Raw genomic sequence first — 20,815 nt, 5'->3', positions numbered from 1 at the left:
CCAAGATGCTGCTGGGTAGTGGGGAGCCCCTTCAGCTGGCCCTGATCAGTGCTGTAGCTGAGCAGAGGATCACAGAGGGAGCCAGGCCCAGCAGGAAAGAAGCCAGCTTCTGGGGCTTGCATGTCTTGGAGTCAACAGGAGATGCCAAAAAGTTTTGCCGAGTAACAGTGAGAAACTGGATGCGGTGGCTCGTGCCTGCAACCTCAGTCAGTGCTTGAGAAGTTGAGGCAGGAGAATTGCCATGAGTTCAAGGTCACTTTTATTAAGAAAAACAGAACACAAATAAGGGAATTATATTTGCTGGGTGTGGTGGCACACATGTATAGTAGTAACCTTGAAAGGCAGAGGCAGGAGGATCAGGAATTCAAAGCCAGCCTTGGCCAAATAGTGAATTAGAGGCCAACCTGGGCTACGTGAGAAACTCTTTCCAAAAAAAACTAAACCTAAGTCTGCAACCACCACCACCACCACCACCACCACCACCACCACAACCACCATCTGTGTGGAGCGGCCACAATTCAGTGATGCTGAAGGGCCTGGGCCTTGAGGTCAGACTCTCTGGGTTTGGATATGAATCACAGATCTCTTTCCTGCTAATTGTCTTTAAAAATTAACTTATAGATATAAAATGCATACAAGAATATCTGGCATATTAGTGAACATTCAAAAAGTATTCGCTATTATAGTGACGATTGAATTAGAAGACTTTTTCCCCTAGAGAAACAAGCGGTCCCGAGACCACCAAAGACGAGCGCATAGCTGTGAAATAGGAACCTGAAGACTGAAGTTTGGCCCAGCAGGCACTGTCGGGGGCAGGGGACAGGATCTGACCTCTGAACCAGGAAGGATAAAGTAAAGCCTACAGGGCAAGAGTTGCCCGACTGAAGCTTCCAGTGGCGGAAGTGATGAGCGCAAACCTCAAAACGCCCGGTGAACATCAGGCTCCTCATCAAGCATTCATCGGTTTCCTTTGCCGAGACTTCTGAGTGTCTGCAGAGAGCCGGCCCCTTCTCCAGCCGGGGAAGCCAAGAAAGTCATTAACTACTTCTGCCCCCGTGGGCTCCAGGTTCTACCAGCAGCCCAGCCTCCAGTGCCTTCCTAATCCTCGTCGACTCCTCTTAATATGTCAGTCAGGTAGCCATGACCAAATCCTGCTTCCAGACAAAGTAATTAACTCTGGCCCCAAACAAAAGAGCAGACAGGTGACAAAATCAGGCATCAAACCTGGATGGGAACCAAAACGTCAGGCTTAGAAACCGGTCCACCTTCCATTCCACCTTTATCTCCATCATGCTAGATGATTTGGGTAAGGGGGGAGATAAGGCTTGGGAGTTGAGAGGCGTGAAGGTGTGAGGTCAGTCTGTTAGGTCTTTCCGTGGATGCTCGGCTTCCCGTAAATGATACTGGAAGTGAGAGAAGGGAATGTAAACTTGGCACTGAGGTCCTGGGAAAGGGAAGGGTGTTGTTTGTAGTACGAGGAAGTAGGCTTTGAGGGACCGGAGGGGACAGAACCATAGCTTGCAACCATGGCTTGCAACGTCAACCTTTCTGCTGAGCGGAGAGCTGTAGCTCCGTGGTCTGAGCTCCTGTGAGGAAGTCAGAGAGAGGTTCCCCAGTAAAACTGAGTGTGATAGGAGGAGCTGAGGTCAGAGAGCATCCCAGGTCACTGAGTGTCTAAGGTCAGCTGACGGAGGAGGAGATGGCAGGATGGGAGCCAGCTCTAGCTCTAGAAGAGAATCCAAGAGGCTCAGAGGTAAGCTGGTGGTACCGGTTAGAGAAAGGCCAGCACACTGCTGTCTTCCTGCCCAGGAGAGGGAGTTGGGAGCTTTGCCTGCGGGGTTCCAAGTAGAATGTCAGAGGAAGCAGGCCCAACTGCAAGCCTTCCTGCCCAAGAGTGGACAAGCCACAAGGCCTTGCCTAACTCAGGTGCTAGGGAACACTGACTCTACCAAACAGCTCAGGGAAGCGAGGGCTGCCTGCCAGGACTCTGAGGTACACACCATGGCAAGATGGGGGAGGACAAGGCTATGGACCGCTCCGCGCGCTGGTTCTGGTTCGTAGCTGTGCTGGTGCAGGAAATCCCTGGTTATTCAGGTCATGCTTGGTGAATTTCTGAGATCCCAAATTACCCAGCGAGCAGGCTTTGAGGACGGTAGTTTGGGCTAGGAGGAAGCGGGCTAGTGAATCCACCCCACGAGCCAACTGTCTTCTGAAGTTGCTGATCAGTTCCTTTGGACTAAGGCACATTTATTTTTCAAAGTGATAATTCTAATTTTTTTTTACGGGGTGTGGAGAAAGGAAGATTAATTCCAAACAGCCCTGGAGATCAAAAGTAAAAACAAAGAATGGGGTACAAGGAGAAGAGGGGGTGCTTTTAATAAGAATGAGCACTTCCAAAGTGTTCTGCTTGTAGGAACCACCTGGTTCTTGCTGAAATGAAGGCCTTGATCCGGTGAGGCTGGGGATGGTGGAGGTTCTGTGTGTCCAATAAGCATGGAGCTCGTGAGTGGTGTGCGTCTTCCTGCTGTATACCGAGACTCCGAAGTTAGCTTCAGAAAGTGGGCTGCCTTGGAGCTCTGTTGTCAAGCCCTTGAAAGCAGAATGGGTACCAGGTTTCTGTTCACAGACATCGGTGAAGCCATGAAATGAAAGTTTACATTCTGCTTCTGCTGCATCTTAGCAATGAGGCTCAGGACAAATCACGGGTCCTTGCTCACCCTCAGCTTCCTGATTTAAAAACTAGAAATGTGAGGACCCGACTTGGCAACTGCCTGCCCACAGGGTGGTGGTAAGGGCTGGATGAAACAATGTAGCAAACAAGCCATACTAACCAAAGTGCTTCCAGCATATAATCAGCATTATTATCACTACTGCTGTACTATGTGAAGTTAAAGACACCTCTCCTTTTCTGCGTGTGCACACGTGAGTGTGCAGATGCGTGTTTGCCACCCACTTTGTTTTTGGTTCTTTAAAAATCAATCAGTTAATATTTACATGCGTGTACATGCGGAGGTCAAAGGGCAAGTGGGAATCGGTCCTCTCCTTCAGCCATGTGGGTTCTGGGGATCAAACACAGATCACCAGGCTGGGCAGCAAGCGCCTTTATCTGTGGAGTCCTCTTGATGGCCAGGGTGGTTTGAAAGAAAATGGCCCACAAAGGGAGTGACCCTATCAGGAGGTGTGACCTTGCTGGAGAAGAGGAAGTGTGCCACTGTGGAGGCGGGTTTTGAGGTCTCATATATGCTCAAGCCACACCCAGTGAGGTAGATCCCACCTCCTGTTGCCTGGAAGCCAAGATGTGGGACTTTCAGCTCCTTCTCCAGCTCCATGGCTGTCTGCACACCACCATGTCCCACCATGATGATAATGGACTGAACCTCTGAGAATGTAAGCCGTTTTCCTTTACAAGAGCTGCCGTGGTCATGGTGTCTCTTCACAGCTGTTGAACCCCTAACTAAGACGATGGTCCCCACTATTCTTTTGAGACAGAGTTTCTCACTGATCTGGAGCTCTGGATGCAGGAGGCTAGGCTGACTGGCCAATGAGACCCAGAAATCTGCCGGTCTCCATGCCAACAGAACCGTCTCCACATCACCTCACTACAGCTTTTCACACGTGGTTCGGTCTCACCCTTCTCTGCCTGTCTGTTTTGTTGATTGTTGGTTGTTTAATTTGAGACACACTTATGAATAGAGTTCTGCCCCCAGTACGGCTGTTCTAGATTTCTCTTTGATGTCCCTATTCATGGGTGATTTACAGACTTTGACATGCGCTGCACCCTGAGGATAATCACACACAAATCCTTCCTCTGTCTACCTGAGCAGACTCTCAAGAGCTTGCTTGGGGTCTCTTAGAATGGACGACCAGCTTGGCAGTGCGGAGAACAGGCCACATTCTCTGAAAAAGAATTAGCCCCATGTGAGAGTCATGGCTGATCCTGTTGACAGCCCTCCTGCCATTGTCCCTGCCATGCTGAAGTAACGGTTCTCGCACCGGCAGCCCTCAGTCACAAGCAGTCTCTGCAGATGAGGACGGTTGCGGAGGAACAACAACGGACCAAGAAGGGCAGCGACTTTCTCCAAAACGTCGGTGTGACTGAAGGTGTGGTGGGAGTAGGGGCGGATCTCTCAGGAGTGCTCCCCGGGGACCCGCCTAGAGACTTCCTGAGGCCAGCAGGAGGCAGATAATGAGGTGTTTCAAGTTCAGGGTCAGGGTGGATGTTTTCTTCTCCAATTCACCTAATTTTAACTCATCAATATCTCCTGAAGTTCTCTTATGGGGCACTTCTGCTGTCCTGTGATCAGAATGAGGCCTCATCAGGCAGAACTGACAAGACTTGGATTTCCCTTTGGGGAATCAGTTGCTTCATATGGGTTACTTCATGGCTCCCTCGTCGATAGTTGCTAGAGACACAGTCATTTAGAATGCACAGTTACAGAACATTAGTTACATAATCATGCGTGTATCAGTGGCAAAGGAATTGGGTCCTTAACTAGGCCAGTGGGAAACTCTTGTTGCTGTTGATCGTATTGGAGATAGTGCCTCACTGTGTAGCCCTGGTTGGTCTGGAATTCATTGAGGAGGCCAAGCTGGCTTTGGATTCTTATGTGTGAGTGTTCCTTACTCTTCTCTCACTGTGACGAAGCACCATGGCCAAGGCCATTTACAGAAGGAGTTGATTGGGCTCACAGTCCCAGAGGGTGGGTCCATGACGGTGGAGCAGAGGCAGCAGGTGGCAGACACGTTTCAAACCATGAGCACAAAGCAGAACAAAGGAAACAGCAAGAGTAGTGAACTCTCGAAGCCAGCCTCCAGCGACATGCTTTCTCCAACAAGTTCACGCTCCTAAATCTCCCAAATGGCACCATCAGTTAGGGCCCAACTAGCCAGATGTCTGAGACTTCGGGGACATCTCAGTCAATCCACCAGAGCAGGGTTGTGAATTGTCCCTAGGCCCACTCCTGGGCTCAGGGTTCACAGTCATGGAGTTACCTTCTAAAGACAGACATTGCAAGGTGGTTGTGGTTCATTTTTAAAAATGTGTGTATGTGCCACGTATATGCAACTTAGTAAATTAATAACAGCTTAATAGGAGATGGGCAAAGGGCTCTAAGACTTGTTACACAGGAGAGAAGATAACTGGGCTGTAAACACACAGCCAGGAACTGCTGGTCACTGTGCTGGCGCGTGCGTACACACACACATATGCACCCACACACACAGCATACAGACATGGGACCTGCCTGTCACTGTGATAGCATACACACATATACACACACACTCACATGTACACACACACTACACACACAGCATACAGACATGGGACCTGCCTGTCACTGTGATAGCATACACACATATACACACACACTCACATGTACACACACACTACACACACAGCATACAGACATAGGAACTGCCTGTCACTGTGATAGCACACGCACACACACACATACACACATATACAGCATACAGACACGGGACCTGCCTGTCACTGTGATAGCACACACACACACACACACAGCATATGGACACGGGAACTGCCTGTCACTGTGATTGCACACACACAGAGAGCATACAGACATGGGAACTGCCTGTCACTGCTATAGCACACATGCACGCACACACATACACAACATACAGACACAGGACCTTCCTGTCACTGTGACTGCACACACACAACACACACACACACCATACAGACACGGGAACTGCCTGTCACTGTGATAGCGCACACACACACACACACACACACACACACACAGCATACAGACACGGGAACTGCCTGTCACTGTGATAGCACACACACACACACACACACACACACACACACACAGAGCATACACACAGAGCATACACACAGAGCATACACACAGAGCATACACACAGAGCATACACACAGAGCATACAGACACGGGAACTACCTGCACCTGTGCCGCACATACATGCAGCATACAGACAGGAAGATGTCTGTTTGTAACATGATTTTCCTGGGGCTCTCCTGGGACTGTTCAGTTGGTAAAGAGCTTGTCATGTAAACATGAGGACCCACATGGTTGGGGACCGCAGATCACAGGCCCTGAATTTCTTGTAAACAACTTGTTTTTCTCTGCTCTGAGACAGCCTGCAGCTGCTCTGAGCACGAGACCCTGATGGCAGGGAAGTGGGTTCTGGTGGGTCTGCAGCTGAAAGATCCCGAGAGCTGGGACGTGCCCATAGCCCTACATAAGCTGCCTTTGAGCACCATAATAGTGGGCATTCTTGTCTCAAGGATGACCCATGTCTGTGTCTCTCTCTCTCTGTCTGTGTCTATATGTTTTTAAATTTTAAGCCTAGTTCCCATAGCGCGTAGTGAGTAGAGCATGGAATGGAATCGGTGTAGTTTTTTTTTAAGATTTATTTATTTATTATGTATACAGTGTTCTGTCTGTCTGTATGTTTGCTGGCCCAAAGAGGGTACCAGATTTTATTACAGATGGTTGTGAGCCACCATGTGGTTGCTGGGAATTGAACTCAGGACCTCAGGAAGAGCAGTCAGTGCTCTTAACCTCTGAGCCATCTCTCCAGCCCCGAACCGGTGTAGTTTTACACCATGTAAGCGTGTGTCTTAACTCTAACCCCAGTGCCGGGGTGGGGTGGGGGGGCAGAAACCGGAAGAACCCGGAGCTTGCCTAGCTCGCCAGCATAGCCAACACAGTTTGCTCCAGGTTCAGCGAGAGACCCCAACTCAAAAATAAACAAACAAATAAATAAAAAAGAGTAATAGAGGAAAGAATCTATGGGGATCTCGGACCTTTGCACACACATGTACACGACATGGATACACATACACAACACACACACACAAAAAAAGACAAAAATTTTCACACTACCCAAACATAGAGTCATGTATATGAAGCAGTCCTTATGTACTAATATGAAATGCAACAATCAAAGATTATTACAAAGGAAATTCAAAATTCAGAATAAAATACATAAATATACTCCTATTTATAAATAGACCTGGAGAAACTTGCATGCTTGTCATACCCTCTGTGGAAGAACAAAGAATATTGTGGGTGGACTAAATATTTAAGCTGTTGTGGTTTTAAATGTGGCTCCGTGTGTTTGAGCACTTGGTCCCAGCTGACAGTGCAGTTTTAGGAGGTTGCAGAACCTTCGTGAGACCTCACTGGAGGCTGTGGGGTGTGAACCTTAGTGGTTGGAGCCGGTCCTTTTCCCTGCTGATCTCTGTCTCTCTCTCTGCTCCTGCCTGCTGAGTGGATGTGAGCAGGCATCCTTAAGCCACACCCCCCCTACACACACACACACACACACACACCAATCTCTTCTTCACCACGGTGGACTGTTCCCCTTACTCTTCCTTCTCAGGAACTGTTTTTAGCAATGAGAAGGGTAACCAGTATGTCTTAGCTTCCTCTTTCATTGCTGCCGTTAAATAAGAACAACAGCAACAACAAAAGCGATTCATGATAGAGAGGGTTTATCTTGGCTTACAATCAAGGCACAGTCCATCTTGATTGGTAAATCAAGGCAGCTGTCACGTTGCACCCATACGCAAAAATCAATCAATCAAACAAACCAACCAAACAACAAACAAACAGCAATGAATGCACGTCTCTGTTCAGTTCCTTTCCCAACGGGGGAGGCGCCGCCCACAGTGGGTGGGGTCTTCCCATCCCGATGAACTCAGTCAAGATGGTCCCCCGCACACACGGCTGCCCAGAAGCCCCTTCCTTTCCTGTTTTTAGACTGTCGTGTTAAACAACACTGTCACACAGTGCAAGAGGCCACTTCACACCCGGTCTCTCTGCCCACACGCCCTTTGGAACCTGTGATTTTGGGGCTCCACTCTTTGGGTTTGTTTACTGTTTATCTTTCCCATACTTTTATACACGGAAATACAAATAGCAGCAATTTGGAATTTGGAATCTCATTGTTAAAAAATTTATGGATTCAGCCAACAAACATGCACGCAGCTCTTCTATTTCTCTTTTGTATGCACTGGACATGGCAACTATTCTCACAGGACCGAGTCAGTACGAGGGCAGCGGGCAGCGGATGGTCCCGGGACTGGAGCGCCGCACAGGTCGTGGTTAAAAGCCTGTAGAACAGAGGACCAGCCTAACTCCTACAGTACGGTAACAGCCTGTCTCTGCTTTGTGTTGTTTGCATTTGCTAAGGGAAATTATCAACATGGAGAACACCTGGGACAGACTAGAAGCGAAAGACAAAGTTTCTGAAAACCTACAGCCTGGTGCCCTTCACAAGACGGACTTTAAAACATGGGTAAGCAAGCTGGGCCTGACGATATATGCGTGTAATCCCGGCCTGTGGGAGGTAAAGATGGGAGGAAGAGGTCAGCCTTGGGTACAACAGACCCAAAGCACAAGCAGACAGAAGAGAGAAAGGAGAAAGAGAGACACAAATGTCACAGCAGGGGAAGGTACGACTTTACCTGTGTCTCAGGAGGAAGAACACACCCAAGGTTTTTCTCCCCATTTCCTCCCAGCACGCATGACCCTGAAACCAAGAGGTGGGGATGGCACTGTTTCCCACTCTGCCGTCTACACACGGATGTCTTCCTAGCTTACACACACACACACACACACACACACACACACACACACGTTTTTGTCTGTGAGAATCAATTATGACTGGCATAGATCACCTTAGAGCGGATGTGATGTAAAAAATCATCTCCTGCTTATAGAATGTCTTCTGGTTCACTCAGCCTTGGTTCCGTCTCCAGGGCATCCCCTCTGCTCCCACCTCTGGTGTCTCCAGGCTTGCACTGGCTGTGGCTGCCTCTCTGAAGTGGCTGTCCCCTTCTCGCTGGGTTTAGGAGCTGCCCAGATCATCTATGATGACCTCATTGCAAGCTCTTTTAACTCGGTGACCAAGTCTACAAAGACGTTTGTCCTAATAAGGGGGTATGTGCAGTGTTGGGAAATGGCCACATGTTCTTGGTGCCAGCAGTTAACTTGTGGTACATGAACTTTGAGGAGCCACCTGCATGGAGGCCGAGAGCATTTCCAACCTGCCCGTGTCCCCTCAAGCCTACTTGAGGATTCAGACTCCGCTTTTTGACAAGTGCTGAGGTGTTTGCCTGTGGCCTCGGCTGGGGTTTGTGCAGGGATCTTGGGGAGAAACAACTCTCTTCTGCCCATCCCAAGCTTTCCCTCTTTTCAGTTTAAAATTTGTTTTATTGAAGCAGAGGAGTTTAGCTTAAAACTTCCTCAAAGAACTGTTTTATAGTATATTTTTAAAGAGAGGTATTCTAAGGTAAGATATTATAATTTTTTGTTCATTTTTGCATGTATAGAGTTGAAATGCCAGAGAATAACTTTAATATATTTTTTTAAAACAAAGGGAAAAAAGAAGAAAGAGAGAGAGAGAGAAAAAGGAAGGACTAAACACAATAGAGTGGGCTATTTCTCTCAAACTCTTTGTCATGAAATAAACAGGAGATCGTAGACACACAGAACACTGCTCAGCCATGTTCTTACAGTTGCTCCTTGAAACAGTTGGGCTTTCATGGCATCTCCTCTGTCTTTGTGTGGATAAATAGATGCACTTTACTAAGACATTTAAAAGTAGGACAAACATAACAGTTTGTCCCTGTCGCCTTCAGAAAGCCTCTCTAAAAATAAAGATTTTCGTCTACGTTTCCAAAATACTGTCATCACATCCAGAGAAATCAGCAGTTTAACACATAAAGGAGTCTAATGTTCTCATTCTCCCAATATTCCAGCTCTCGACTATGCCTCAAATGTTTTCAGAGCTCCGTCATTTTCAAGGATTTATCTCTGTGTTTTATGTGTACATGTGTTTTCCCTGCACATGTGTCTGTGCACCATGTATGTTCCTGATGCCCTCAGAGGCCAGTAGAGGGTGTCACACTCCCTGGGATTGGAGTCACAGGTGGTTGTGAGCTGGGAACTGAACCTGGTCCTAGAGCTGTATTCTCATTTAACTACCATTGGAACAAGATCTACCTGCCAAGTACTCAGTTTTCATAGCTCGGTGGACTGTCTTAATCCGAAACGTTTGTACTTTGCCTTTTTGTGATATTGAGGCTCCACCGTTTGCTTTGTTTTGCTATGCTCTTGTGAAGTTGCCCAGGCTGGCTATAACTCACTATGTGGCCTAGGTTGGCCCAGGACTTACAGTGTAAGCCAGACAGGCCTCATAACTCCTGGCAGCCTCCCAGCCTCCTGAGGGCCAGGGGTATAGAAGTGCACCCTTGCCTGTCTGGTGTTGAGTTTTTGAAGAGCTATGTTGTTTGAGTCAAGTTTCGGGGTTCACGACTGGGTGTGTTTCTACTGTTTCACCCTGAAAACAACCTTTCCTGAGAGGCTGGTACTGCAAATCCTATACCAAGCCAGAGGGCTTTGTCTAGCTATCTCATCCATGCCCCCGGGAAGGCAGGGCCCCCATCTCATCCACGCCCCCGGGAAGGCGGGGCTTCAGACAGGCTATATCAGGTAGGGCTGCAGGAGCCAGGATCTCTCACCTCATCATCTCATGCAGGAGGGATTGGAGCAGGAGTTTAAGCACAGCCAGGACCCACCAAGCAATCAGGATGAGCAAGAAGTCACACTTGCCTGTGAAGATCCTCAAGGGTCACTGTTGCAGTGTTTGGAGAAGAGCTCCCCTGCATCGTAAGCTTTGACACAACCCGGTAGGGTGAGTGATCGGGGGAGGGACAATGAAGTTTAGTAAGGAATTCAGAGAGAGCCTGTTGAACCATGTCCACGTGCATGGGGACTGGCTGACCCTGACCAGTAAGACCGAAGAGTCAGTCAGCCCTGGACTGAAGATGCTGGCACAGCCATCTTGTCTTCTGAGTGTCCTCGGATTTGGAGCTTAGATTTGATACACATCACAAAAGTCTCAGATAACTGCTTATATATAAAAACCATTCAATCATAATTACAAGTCTGCCATTAGGGCCATGTGTGTCACCTCCTGCTGTCCCCTCTCCTCCCTGCCACTATCCTGACCCAACATCTAACATTCATTACATACAAGGAGACTTCAAATATATCTATTTTTAGGGCTGGAGCAATAGCTCAGTGGTAGAGTCCTTTCTTAGCTTGTGTGAGGCCCTGGGTTCAACCCCTAGTATTGAGAAAAATGCATAAAAGCTTTATAAAAAAAAAGGTTACATATGAGCTGGGTGGTGGTGGTGCACACCTTTAATCCTAGCACTAGGGAGGCAGAGGCAGGCAGATCGCTGTGAGTTCTAGACCAGCCTAGTCTATAGAGCAAGTTCCAAGAGAGGCTCCAAAGCTATACATAGAAACCTTGTCTCAAAAAACACAAAACCAAATAAAAGTCTGCATGTGAATGCTTTGCCTGCATCACACATCACACATGTATGTACACTGCATGTGTGCCTGAGGAAGTCAGAAGAGGTTGTTGGATCCTCTGATCCTGAAATTATGGATGGTTGTGAACCACCATACGTGTGCACTGGGAACCAAACCCTGGTTGTACACAAGAGCAACAAGTCCTTGAAACCAGCTGGGCCAATTCTTCAGCCCCACATAAAACTTTTAAGGGCTGGGCATGTAGCTCCATGGCAGAGTGCTTACTTTGTGTGAGGTCCTGGGTTTGATTCTCAGTAACACACATATATACGTCTGCGTGATTATTTGCTTTATCAAGACTTTGCTTTATCATTTATTTACACAGATAAATAAATGGCCACCATTTTGGTGCTAGGAAGCACATACACAGATCAACCTGTCAGTCCAAGGAAGAGCGTTTAGAGCTGTGTGAAGTGTTTCCCACGTGCTAGCTTCCGATGATGAAGGTTCTGTTTCCGCAGGACCCCAGAGAGCTCGGTCTTCAAGCTGAGCCGCTGGAACGCCAAGATGGGTGTAGAAATGAAGGAACTTGCAGCGGACCACGTCGACTGGCTGGAGAGGATCAACGGCATCATACAAAAGATAAACAGCACAGAAAGCACAGTGAAGAGGTAAATGCTGGGTACTGGGATTGGCAGGAGGCCAGAGGGATGGCTCATGGCTTTAGAGCTCAGAACGTCGCGGGCGTTTCGGTGAGGTCTGGGGCAAGAAGCAGAGCCTCAGGGTTGGAAGTAAACATCGCAGGCTCACACCAGAGCTCTCTGAATCTCTCTCAATGATTTCTCACACACACTTTTAATTTAAAACTGAGTTATTTACCAAAGGGATGCACACAGGTACCCAGTGGGTGCTCTCTCTCAACTTATTTTATCATTTTTACCTATATGTGTACATGCAGTTGAGTACAAGCACAGGTGCCCAGGAGGCCAGAAGCGTCATAGCCCCTGGAGTCTGAGGTATAGGCATCTAGAAGCAGCCATGTGGATGCCAAGAAATGAAGTTGTTCTCCTGCAAAAGCAGTATGGGCTTTAACTGCGGAGCTATCCCTCCTGTACCCTGTAGGGTCTCAAGTATTCCAGGCTAACCTCAAATTTTTTGTGTATCTGAGCATTATTTTGAACTAATACTCCTGACTCTGCCTCATATGGAATTGTTGACAGAGGTTTCTTTCCCACCCAGTCCCATAGCCGTTCAGCCCCCAAAGAAACACACAGAGGTCTACATTAATCATAAACTGGTTGGTCCAGTAACTCAGGCTTCTTATTAACTCTTTACATCTTAAATTAGCCCATAATTCTTGTCTGGGTCAGCCACATGGCTTGGTACCTTTATTGGCGAGGCATTCTCATCTTGCTTCCTCTGTTGTTTGGGTTATGACTACAGACTCAGCCTTTCCTTTTCCCAGAATTCTCCCGTTCTGGTTGCCCCACCTATACTTCCTGCCTGGCTACTGGCCAATCAGCATTTTATTAAAACAATACAAGAGAAAAATCTTTACAGAGTAGAAGACCATTGTCCCACAGCATGGAATGTACTACCGTAGCCTGTAGCATGCTGGAATCTGAACCCAGGTCTTGATGAATGCTAGGTAAGCACTCTACTAACTGAGCTATCCCTGCATTAGAGAGCCTGGGTTTGATTCCTGATGGCCCATTTATTGAGTGAGATAATCAACCTTTTTAAGGGCTTTCCTTTCCTCATGTATAAACAATTACTAATAGTTATCCTCATCACTGGCTTATTATGAGTGTTCAGTTGTGAGGCTGGCACATAACCAATGGTTGACAAGCAGAAGCTCCTATTGGAAATCAGTGTCTGAAGCCTTGAGTGTCCCTACCATGTCCCACCTCTTTCCTAGCACAAAGGTCCTGCGTTCCTAGCTCTCTCCTCTGGACCCGTCCTCTGCTCATTCACACCCCATCCAGGTGGACCATTCATCCTCCAGAGCATTAAAGGGCATCCGGATCCCAACACTATGCATTTTCTCTTTTAGAAAGTATAATTATATATTACGTGGCAATTATGTTTTTAATGTAAGGTCCTGAGAGTTTCACAAATGCGTATAATTATGAAACCGGCACGGCGAGGACATTCCTTGATCCATCACAAAATTCATTATTTTCTTCTTTCCTTGTGTCTCATGCAGCCTAAGCTAGCTTGGTATTCCTGATCCTTCAACCTCCACCTCCCAAGAGGTATTAGGTGTGCACCACCACACTCAACTTGTTACTGAATTGAAGGCTCTGGATAAAGCCCAGATACCCAGTATTTGGGTTTAAAAAACGTCGCTGTCCCACTGTGCAGACAGTGGCTTGAGCTCGGTGCCTCCCCCCACACGTCCCCAGGCACAATCCCAGCATGAGAGAAACAGCCCTCTTTCCCATCTGGTGCCTTTACTTTCCATCTCTCGAGAAGCAGAGGTTGGCATCTCTTTGCTATGCATTCTATGTAGACTAGCGCTTCATTTTGGAAAGATCAGAAGTGTCTCCCATGTTGGATGATTGTTTTCTCAATCCACAGGACTTAGTCCATTTCTTCATCTGTTTGTAGCCTGCTAAATGAGGTGATATCCCTGGAAAACCAGTCTGAATATCTGGAGGACCCTGATCAGGAAGCAAACATTGAGGTAAGCTGGGTTCGGACTTCTGCCTCCACCTCCCTCCTTGGGCACCAAACAGATCATAGCCAGAGGGAAAAGGTTCTGTGGCAAGAGGAGCCTCGCCAGGCTGCCAAGCCTCTCCCTCAGGACACAGCTTCCCTTGTTGGATGCCCAGAATCCTGGACTCTGCCCGGTGTTCCTCTTCCTAGGCTTCTGTCTTGATGCCCTCATGAGAACACAGGTCTTAAGGAGACCTGCGTGTTGGAATCTCAGAATCCCAGCTCTGATAGTTCTGAGAAAACATCTAAGAAATGGGAATTTGCTAACTGTGTCCTTAGAAGTCAAGAGTGAACTGTGTGGCCTTTGTTAACTTCCTGATGTGTTCTTGTGTTATTTCCAAACCTCCAAAGCATCCTATTTCCTTATCTCTGTGTTCTCAGGGATTCTTTTCAGAGAAAGGCTTTTTTAAAAAAATTGTTTGATGGTTATTTTTTAAATTTTTTATTGTATTTATGTATTTATTGTACGTTTGTGCATGTGTGGGTGTGTGCATGCGTGTGCACATACATGGAGGTCAGAGACAACCTGCCACATTTTCTTTTTCTACCTTGTGGGGCCCAGGGATTTAAGTCAGATTGATGGCAAATACTTTCACCTGCTGAGCCACATTTTGAGACAAGACTCTTAAACATGGATTGGTCTGGGACTCATTATGTAGACTAACCTGTAGGCAGAGTCTACCTGTCCTGACCACTGGCTCCAAAATAAATGCACAGAGACTTAATAATAATTATAAATGCTTGACCAGTAGCTCAGGCTTGTTACTAGCTAACTCTTACATTTTAAATTAACCCATTTCTATTAATCTACATTCTGCCACATGGCGTTATCTCTCTTTCATCTTGCACCTCCTGTATCCTCAAAGTGTCTGGCTGCCGACTCCACTGACTCCACCCTTCTTCCTGGTGTCCTCAGTCTGGTTCTCCCGCCTAACCTGACCCTGTCCAGCTATCGGCCAGTCAGCTTCTTTACTAAGCCAATCACAGCGACATATACTCACACAGTGTAAAAGAATATTCCACACTCACCTTGACCTTTTGTGCTGACCTTGAACTCTCAGCAAGCCAGCCGCTTCAGTTTTCCCAGGGCTGTGTTTACAGCCATGAGCCCCCACATTCAGGGAGATTTGTATTTTAAGGGGGCACTTGAGATAACAGAAAAGGATAAGGTGTTACACGTTTATATAAAACTTTGCCAGAGCTACGCATTTTTGTGTGCATGCTAAAAGCAAGGCACACCACATGCCACATATGAGCGTAAGACCCAGAAGCAGGTCAGATGCCCACCAGTTGACAGATAAACCATTATCTTGGGTGCACAGGGAACACCATCCTGAAATAAAAAAGGAACAGATTCCTGATTCTCTTAACAGCATGAGTGGCTTCAGACACAGTGAGCTGTTTGAAAGATGCCAGCTCAACGAGGCACAGACTTCACAATCCATTTATTAACAAAAAGGCAAAGCCATGGGGACGGAAGATAGGCAGGCAGTTGTTGGAGTTGAAGGGGAAGGGAAGGGGCAGTAAAGAAATGGCCCTGGCAGAGGATGGGGAGTCCAACCTCACCTACTTGATAGTGCAACTCCTTAATAGACCATGTGATTCAGGGGCTGGTGATGAGCAAATGTGGTACCAAAGGAGGGTGAACATACACCCCCAAATGTGACCACGCACTGCTGAAGTTGCTGCGGCTCAGGATGACCAGTGCTCCTGCTACTTGTATTGGATCAGCCCAATGCCTGGCGAGGGGTCACCTGCAGAGGGTGTGGTCAATCATAACTTTTAAACAAGTTTTATATGTATGTGTCTGTTTGTCTGCATGTGTGTCCTAGGCGCTCACAGAGGCCCAAAGAGGGCATCAGATCCCCTGGAGCCGCAGTTACAGGCAGGTGTGAGCCACCATGCAGGTGTGAGCCGCCATGCAGGTGTGAGCCGCTGTGCAGGTGTGAGCCACCGTGCAGGTGCCGGGAATAAAGAGCAGCTGGGTTTTAACCACTGGGTCCTCTCTCCAGAGTCACCAATTGTGCCTTACTGACATGACTCGATGCTGGCTTTTATAAGTCAGCGTATTGCGATTTATAAAACAGCTATGAAATCGGAAGCTGTTGACCGTGCGTGTGTTTCTCCTAAGAATTAATTGTCTTACTCCAATTCCACATGTCATTCCTTCTAACGCGTGCTGTCTACCTTGTGTTACAGGAGAAGATCATAGAAATTAGAAAGCAGTTAAAAGAAGTGAACATCAAACTGGCCCAGGTAATGAGATGTCTTTATAAACGAGGAGGAAAAACACCCTTGAAAGCATAGAATTTAAACTCCAAAGGAAGGGTCCTCAGACCATGCCACATGCTCGTTTTCAGAAGAAAAGCCCTGGGATTCCAAGTTGAAGTAGCTCAGTAGGAGAACTTCTGTGAGACATGTGTGAGCGATCTAGGTCCAATATGTAACTGTACACACATAGAGACACGCACATACACAGATACACAGGCATAGACACAGACACAGATACACATACACACATATACAGACAAACACACAGAGGCACACTCAGACATAGACACAGAGAGAGAGAGAGAGATACACACACATACACAGATACATGTATACACACCGACACAATACATGTATATACACAGACACACACATGTATACATACACAGATACACATGCATCACACATACACAGATACACAGATATAGACACAGGTACACACACACAGACACACATACATGTATAAACAGACAGACACACATGTGTATACATACACAGATACACACATGCATACACACATAGATACACACATACATAAACACAGAGACAGATACACACACATGAATACACATATAGATACACACACATACATAAACACAGAGACACATACACACACATACACAGGCTCACAGATATAGACACAGACACAGATATACACACAGAGACATACACACATACATACAAATACACAGACACACCAGGCACACACAAACTGATGTAAACACACAGATACAAATACACATATAGACACACACACATGCATATACACACAGACACATATACACAGGCACATATAAGCATACACACACAGATACACGCAGACACACAGATACACACAGACATGTACACAGACACACAGATACACACAGACATGTACACAGACACACAGACACAGATATACACATACACACACACACACACACACACAGACAAAGTGACTCACCCACAATTCCAGATAAAAAGCATCTCTCAGGCCAGAGAGAGAACCCAGTGGGTTGAGCAACTTGCCGCCAAACCTGACGACTTGAGTTTGACCCTAGAATCCACATGGTGAAAGGAGAGAAGAGACTGCTACATATGACCCCAAGACATGTTCCACGGCATGTGTACCACCTGTTAAAAATGAGAAAATGTGGTAAAAAGTGAAAAAAAATGTAAAAATCCACTTTTGCTCTCCCGTTCCCATTTATACCAACATCACAGAAGTATCACCTAACATACGTAAATGCTTTCTCTTCTAACAAGAGTAATACATACTTATTCTAGCAACTACAGCAATATGAAAGTAAGCCAGATGACAGTGAAAATCAGCTGGGTGTAGTGCACACACCTGTAATCCCAGCACTTGTGTGTGTGTGGGGGGGGGACAGAGGCAGGCGGATCTCTATGAGCTCATGGCCAGCCTGGTCTACAGAGTGAGTCACAAGATAGCCAGGGCTAGGTAAAGAGACCTTGTCTCAAATAAACAGACAAAACAAAAAACAAGAACCTGGCCCCTTCAAAGACAATCACTACAAACACCTTTTGTGTGTCTGTGTTCTTCTAAACGTCACATTTATTTACACTGAATAATGTTGTCATCAGATACACCTGTCTAGAACTTGCTTTTTCACAGGTCACTTTTCTCTAGGATTTTCTGTGCCGTTGAGATGTCATTTTGGTTACTGCTGTAGCTTGAGACTGATGTCTGAGTTTATTAGTTTTGTTTCCTTGGATGGTTGGGATTCTGTGTGTGAGTGTTTACAACGAGAAACCGAGCTGTGTGTGAGTGTTTGCCACGAGAAACTGAGCTGTGCGTGAGTGTTTGCCACGAGAAACCGAACCTCAAGAAACCCGTCCTGGGACTAGGACCGAGACTCGGTGATTGGCACAAATAGGGCCCAGGGTTCAATCACCAGCCCCTCATAAACCAGGCCTGATGGCACACACCTGCAATCTCAGCTTGGGAGGCGAAGGCAAGAAGATTTGAATTCAAGTTCATGCTTGACTGCACAGCAAATTGAAGACCAGCCTGGAATATGTGGGACCCTGTCTGAGAAAAATTAAGGAAAGAAAGAACAGAAAACCTCTGTCTGCTCCTCTCAGTGCACCTTGAAGAATCAAGACCAGACTGTGCACTGTCTCTCCCAGACAACCTGCCGGAGATGCAGGAAGTCTACAGGAGAGAGCTTCCCTCTGTCAATCACTCCTGCTGAGCCAGAGCCCAGATATTCAAGCTAATATGATGAACTCTTACATTTATACCTTAGGAAGGTTTACCTACGTTACAAAATTACTTCCTTATCTCCTCAGCAACCTACCTAGTCTTTCATCAGCTTCTATATTGGTGCAGGGTTTTTGTTTTTAATATTACATGTATGGATTTTTTTGTCAGCATGTATGTCTGTGTATGTACCACATACATGCAGTATCCATGGAGGTCAGAAGAGTTCATTGGATTTTCTGGAACTGGAGTTACAGGTGGTTGTGAGCCACCATGAGGGTGCCGAGAACTGAACCCGGCTCCTCTGCAAGAGCAGCCAGTGTCCTTCACTGCTGAGCCCTATCTCCAGTACTAGATCTTTAAGAGGAATAAAAAGTGCAACAAACTGAAAGAACAGCTGACTAGAGGCTGTTGTATAAACTTATACTTTTATTTAGATGTGTATGTGTGTGCTGTGTGCATATATATTTGTGTGGACACAGGTGTGTGTGCTGGTACCAGTGTGTGTGTATATGCGTATGCAAGAGGTGTGAAGTTGAAGTTGATATCAGGCATTTTTCTCAGTTGCTCTTCATTTTATTTTGAGACAGGGTCTCTCGCTGGTCCAGGGTGCTCTAGTTCTGGCTAGTCTAGCTAACCAGTTTGCTCTGAGATGCTCCTGTCTCTGCCTCTCAGGCAGCTCCCATGCCTGTCACAGCTCCCATGTGGGTTCCAGGCATCTGAACTTTTACCCTCATGCTTGCAAGGCAAATGCTTCAACTAAGCCAAATTCTCAGCCCCTAAGTTAATTCTTTCTTTCTTTCTTTCCTTCTTTCTTTCTTTCTTTCTTTCTTTCTTTCTTCCTTCCTTCCTTCCTTCCTTCCTTCCTTCCTTTCTTTCTTTCTTTCTTTTTTTTTTTTTGGAAACAGAGTCTCACTACACAGCCCTGTGTAACAGGAGACTGCTCGTCCATCTCCCAACTGCTCAGATCCGAATAATCACACAGAAACTATATTAATTACAACAGTGTTTGGCCAATGACTCAGGCATATTTCTAACTAGCTCTTACATCTTAAATTAACCCATTTCTATTCATCTATGTATCACCACTGAGACTGTGGCTTACAGGTAAAGGTTGTGGCGGCGTCTATCTCCATTGGCAGCTACATAGCATCTCTCTGACTCCTTCTCTCTCTCTCTCTCTCTCTCTCTCTCTCTCTCTCTCTCTTCAGATTTCCTGCCTAGCTTTACTCTGCTAAGTTCCGTTTTCATTCGCTTCTGTGGTGCTGAGTACCGAGTGCAGCGTCCAGGTCGTGGTAGGCGAGTGCCCCACCACTCCGCTGCATCCTCAGACCTGAGTACCCAGTGCAGGGTCCAGGTCGCGGTAGGCCTGCTCTGCATCCTCGACCCAGAAATCCACTGTGTCACAGAGCAAACGTGAATATCTCAGCACGGTCACTTTGATTGTAGTACAAAGCTAGAGATTGAATTATCTAAACCAGGAAGGCGCGTTTGCCAGTGTTCTCAGACCCGTGGATATCGTTTTAGGTTGACGCTTGCAACGAAGCTCGCGAGTTAAAGGAGAAACTAATTGAACGGATAGAGGTGAGATGCCCCGAGTCCACCCATCCAAGCAGCTCAGATGCGTTCCGGCTAAACCTGGCGGTTCTTTCCCAGGAGGCTAAACTACACCTTATTCTGGTCTCTGGTCACACGTCTTCGTTTCCATCCCTCAGGCTCTGCCTTGGGCCAAAAGAACCCTGCCGGTGTCTGGTGTTTCCCGTGCCTTAGTCATCTGGAGCTTTTCTCTACGTCCACACCTTCATTCTGCAAGACATCTCTTCCCCAGACCTCTCCTGTCTCTCACATCCAGAGACATAAGTTCATCTTTGAGTTTCTTCTCTGACACCTTAGACACGGAGTTGGGGGGGGGGGCGCTTGGGACTTGAACATGTAGAACAATAGCAGACAGATGGGCTACCACCCTCCCACTCAGAGGTGCTGGTTCATCAGCATCACTGGGTACACGGTCCTGACCCCACTCAGCCTCAGCCGCACCCCTGAGCATGCCTCTCACACTAATGCACATGGGCGTTTAGTCGTGTGTTATGTTTCACAAGCCTTGTACATGCTCCTGTAGTTGGCTGCACACTCCTATCTAGTCTGTGTCCTAATAGAGTCCCGGTGGGCGCCCACTGTAGGTGTGGCATGGATGGCCAGCCTGAATACACAGATCCAGCACAGGGTGTCATTCCAGTAGTTAAAAGTTAGCACGTGGGTTTCCCCTCTCTCCCCCAACTGTGTGTGAGTCACTGAGTGTGCCTTGCTATTG

The 20,815-nt window shown here is 47.0% G+C and overlaps 1 protein-coding gene across 3 annotated transcripts in view; it reads left to right on the top strand.

The window, feature by feature from the left end:
* The first annotated feature begins 883 nt into the window (after positions 1-883).
* The window catches only part of Smco2 (single-pass membrane protein with coiled-coil domains 2), a 29,589-nt gene continuing 9,657 nt past the window's right edge, over positions 884-20,815 (top strand). Inside the window, exons 1-7 of one of the 3 annotated variants that reach the window (XM_087903946.1) lie at positions 884-1,134; positions 8,181-8,286; positions 10,531-10,661; positions 11,834-11,983; positions 13,923-13,998; positions 16,230-16,286; positions 20,032-20,088. In XM_087903946.1, the coding sequence (XP_087760072.1) occupies positions 1,124-1,134; positions 8,181-8,286; positions 10,531-10,661; positions 11,834-11,983; positions 13,923-13,998; positions 16,230-16,286; positions 20,032-20,088 (588 nt within the window). In that variant the 5' untranslated portion in view covers positions 884-1,123. Of the gene's footprint in view, positions 1,135-1,504; positions 1,754-1,836; positions 1,993-8,180; positions 8,287-10,530; positions 10,662-11,833; positions 11,984-13,922; positions 13,999-16,229; positions 16,287-20,031; positions 20,089-20,815 lie in introns of those variants that run through there. The other 2 variants (XM_087903947.1, XM_087903948.1) reach the window with 2 other exon arrangements.

The sequence above is a fragment of the Myodes glareolus genome, chromosome 3, assembly GCF_982192425.1.
Source record: "Myodes glareolus chromosome 3, mMyoGla1.1, whole genome shotgun sequence".
NCBI lineage: Eukaryota > Metazoa > Chordata > Mammalia > Rodentia > Cricetidae > Myodes > Myodes glareolus.
The sequence above is the reverse complement of the archived record's forward strand: the minus strand, read 5'-3'. Positions and strand labels throughout refer to the sequence as shown.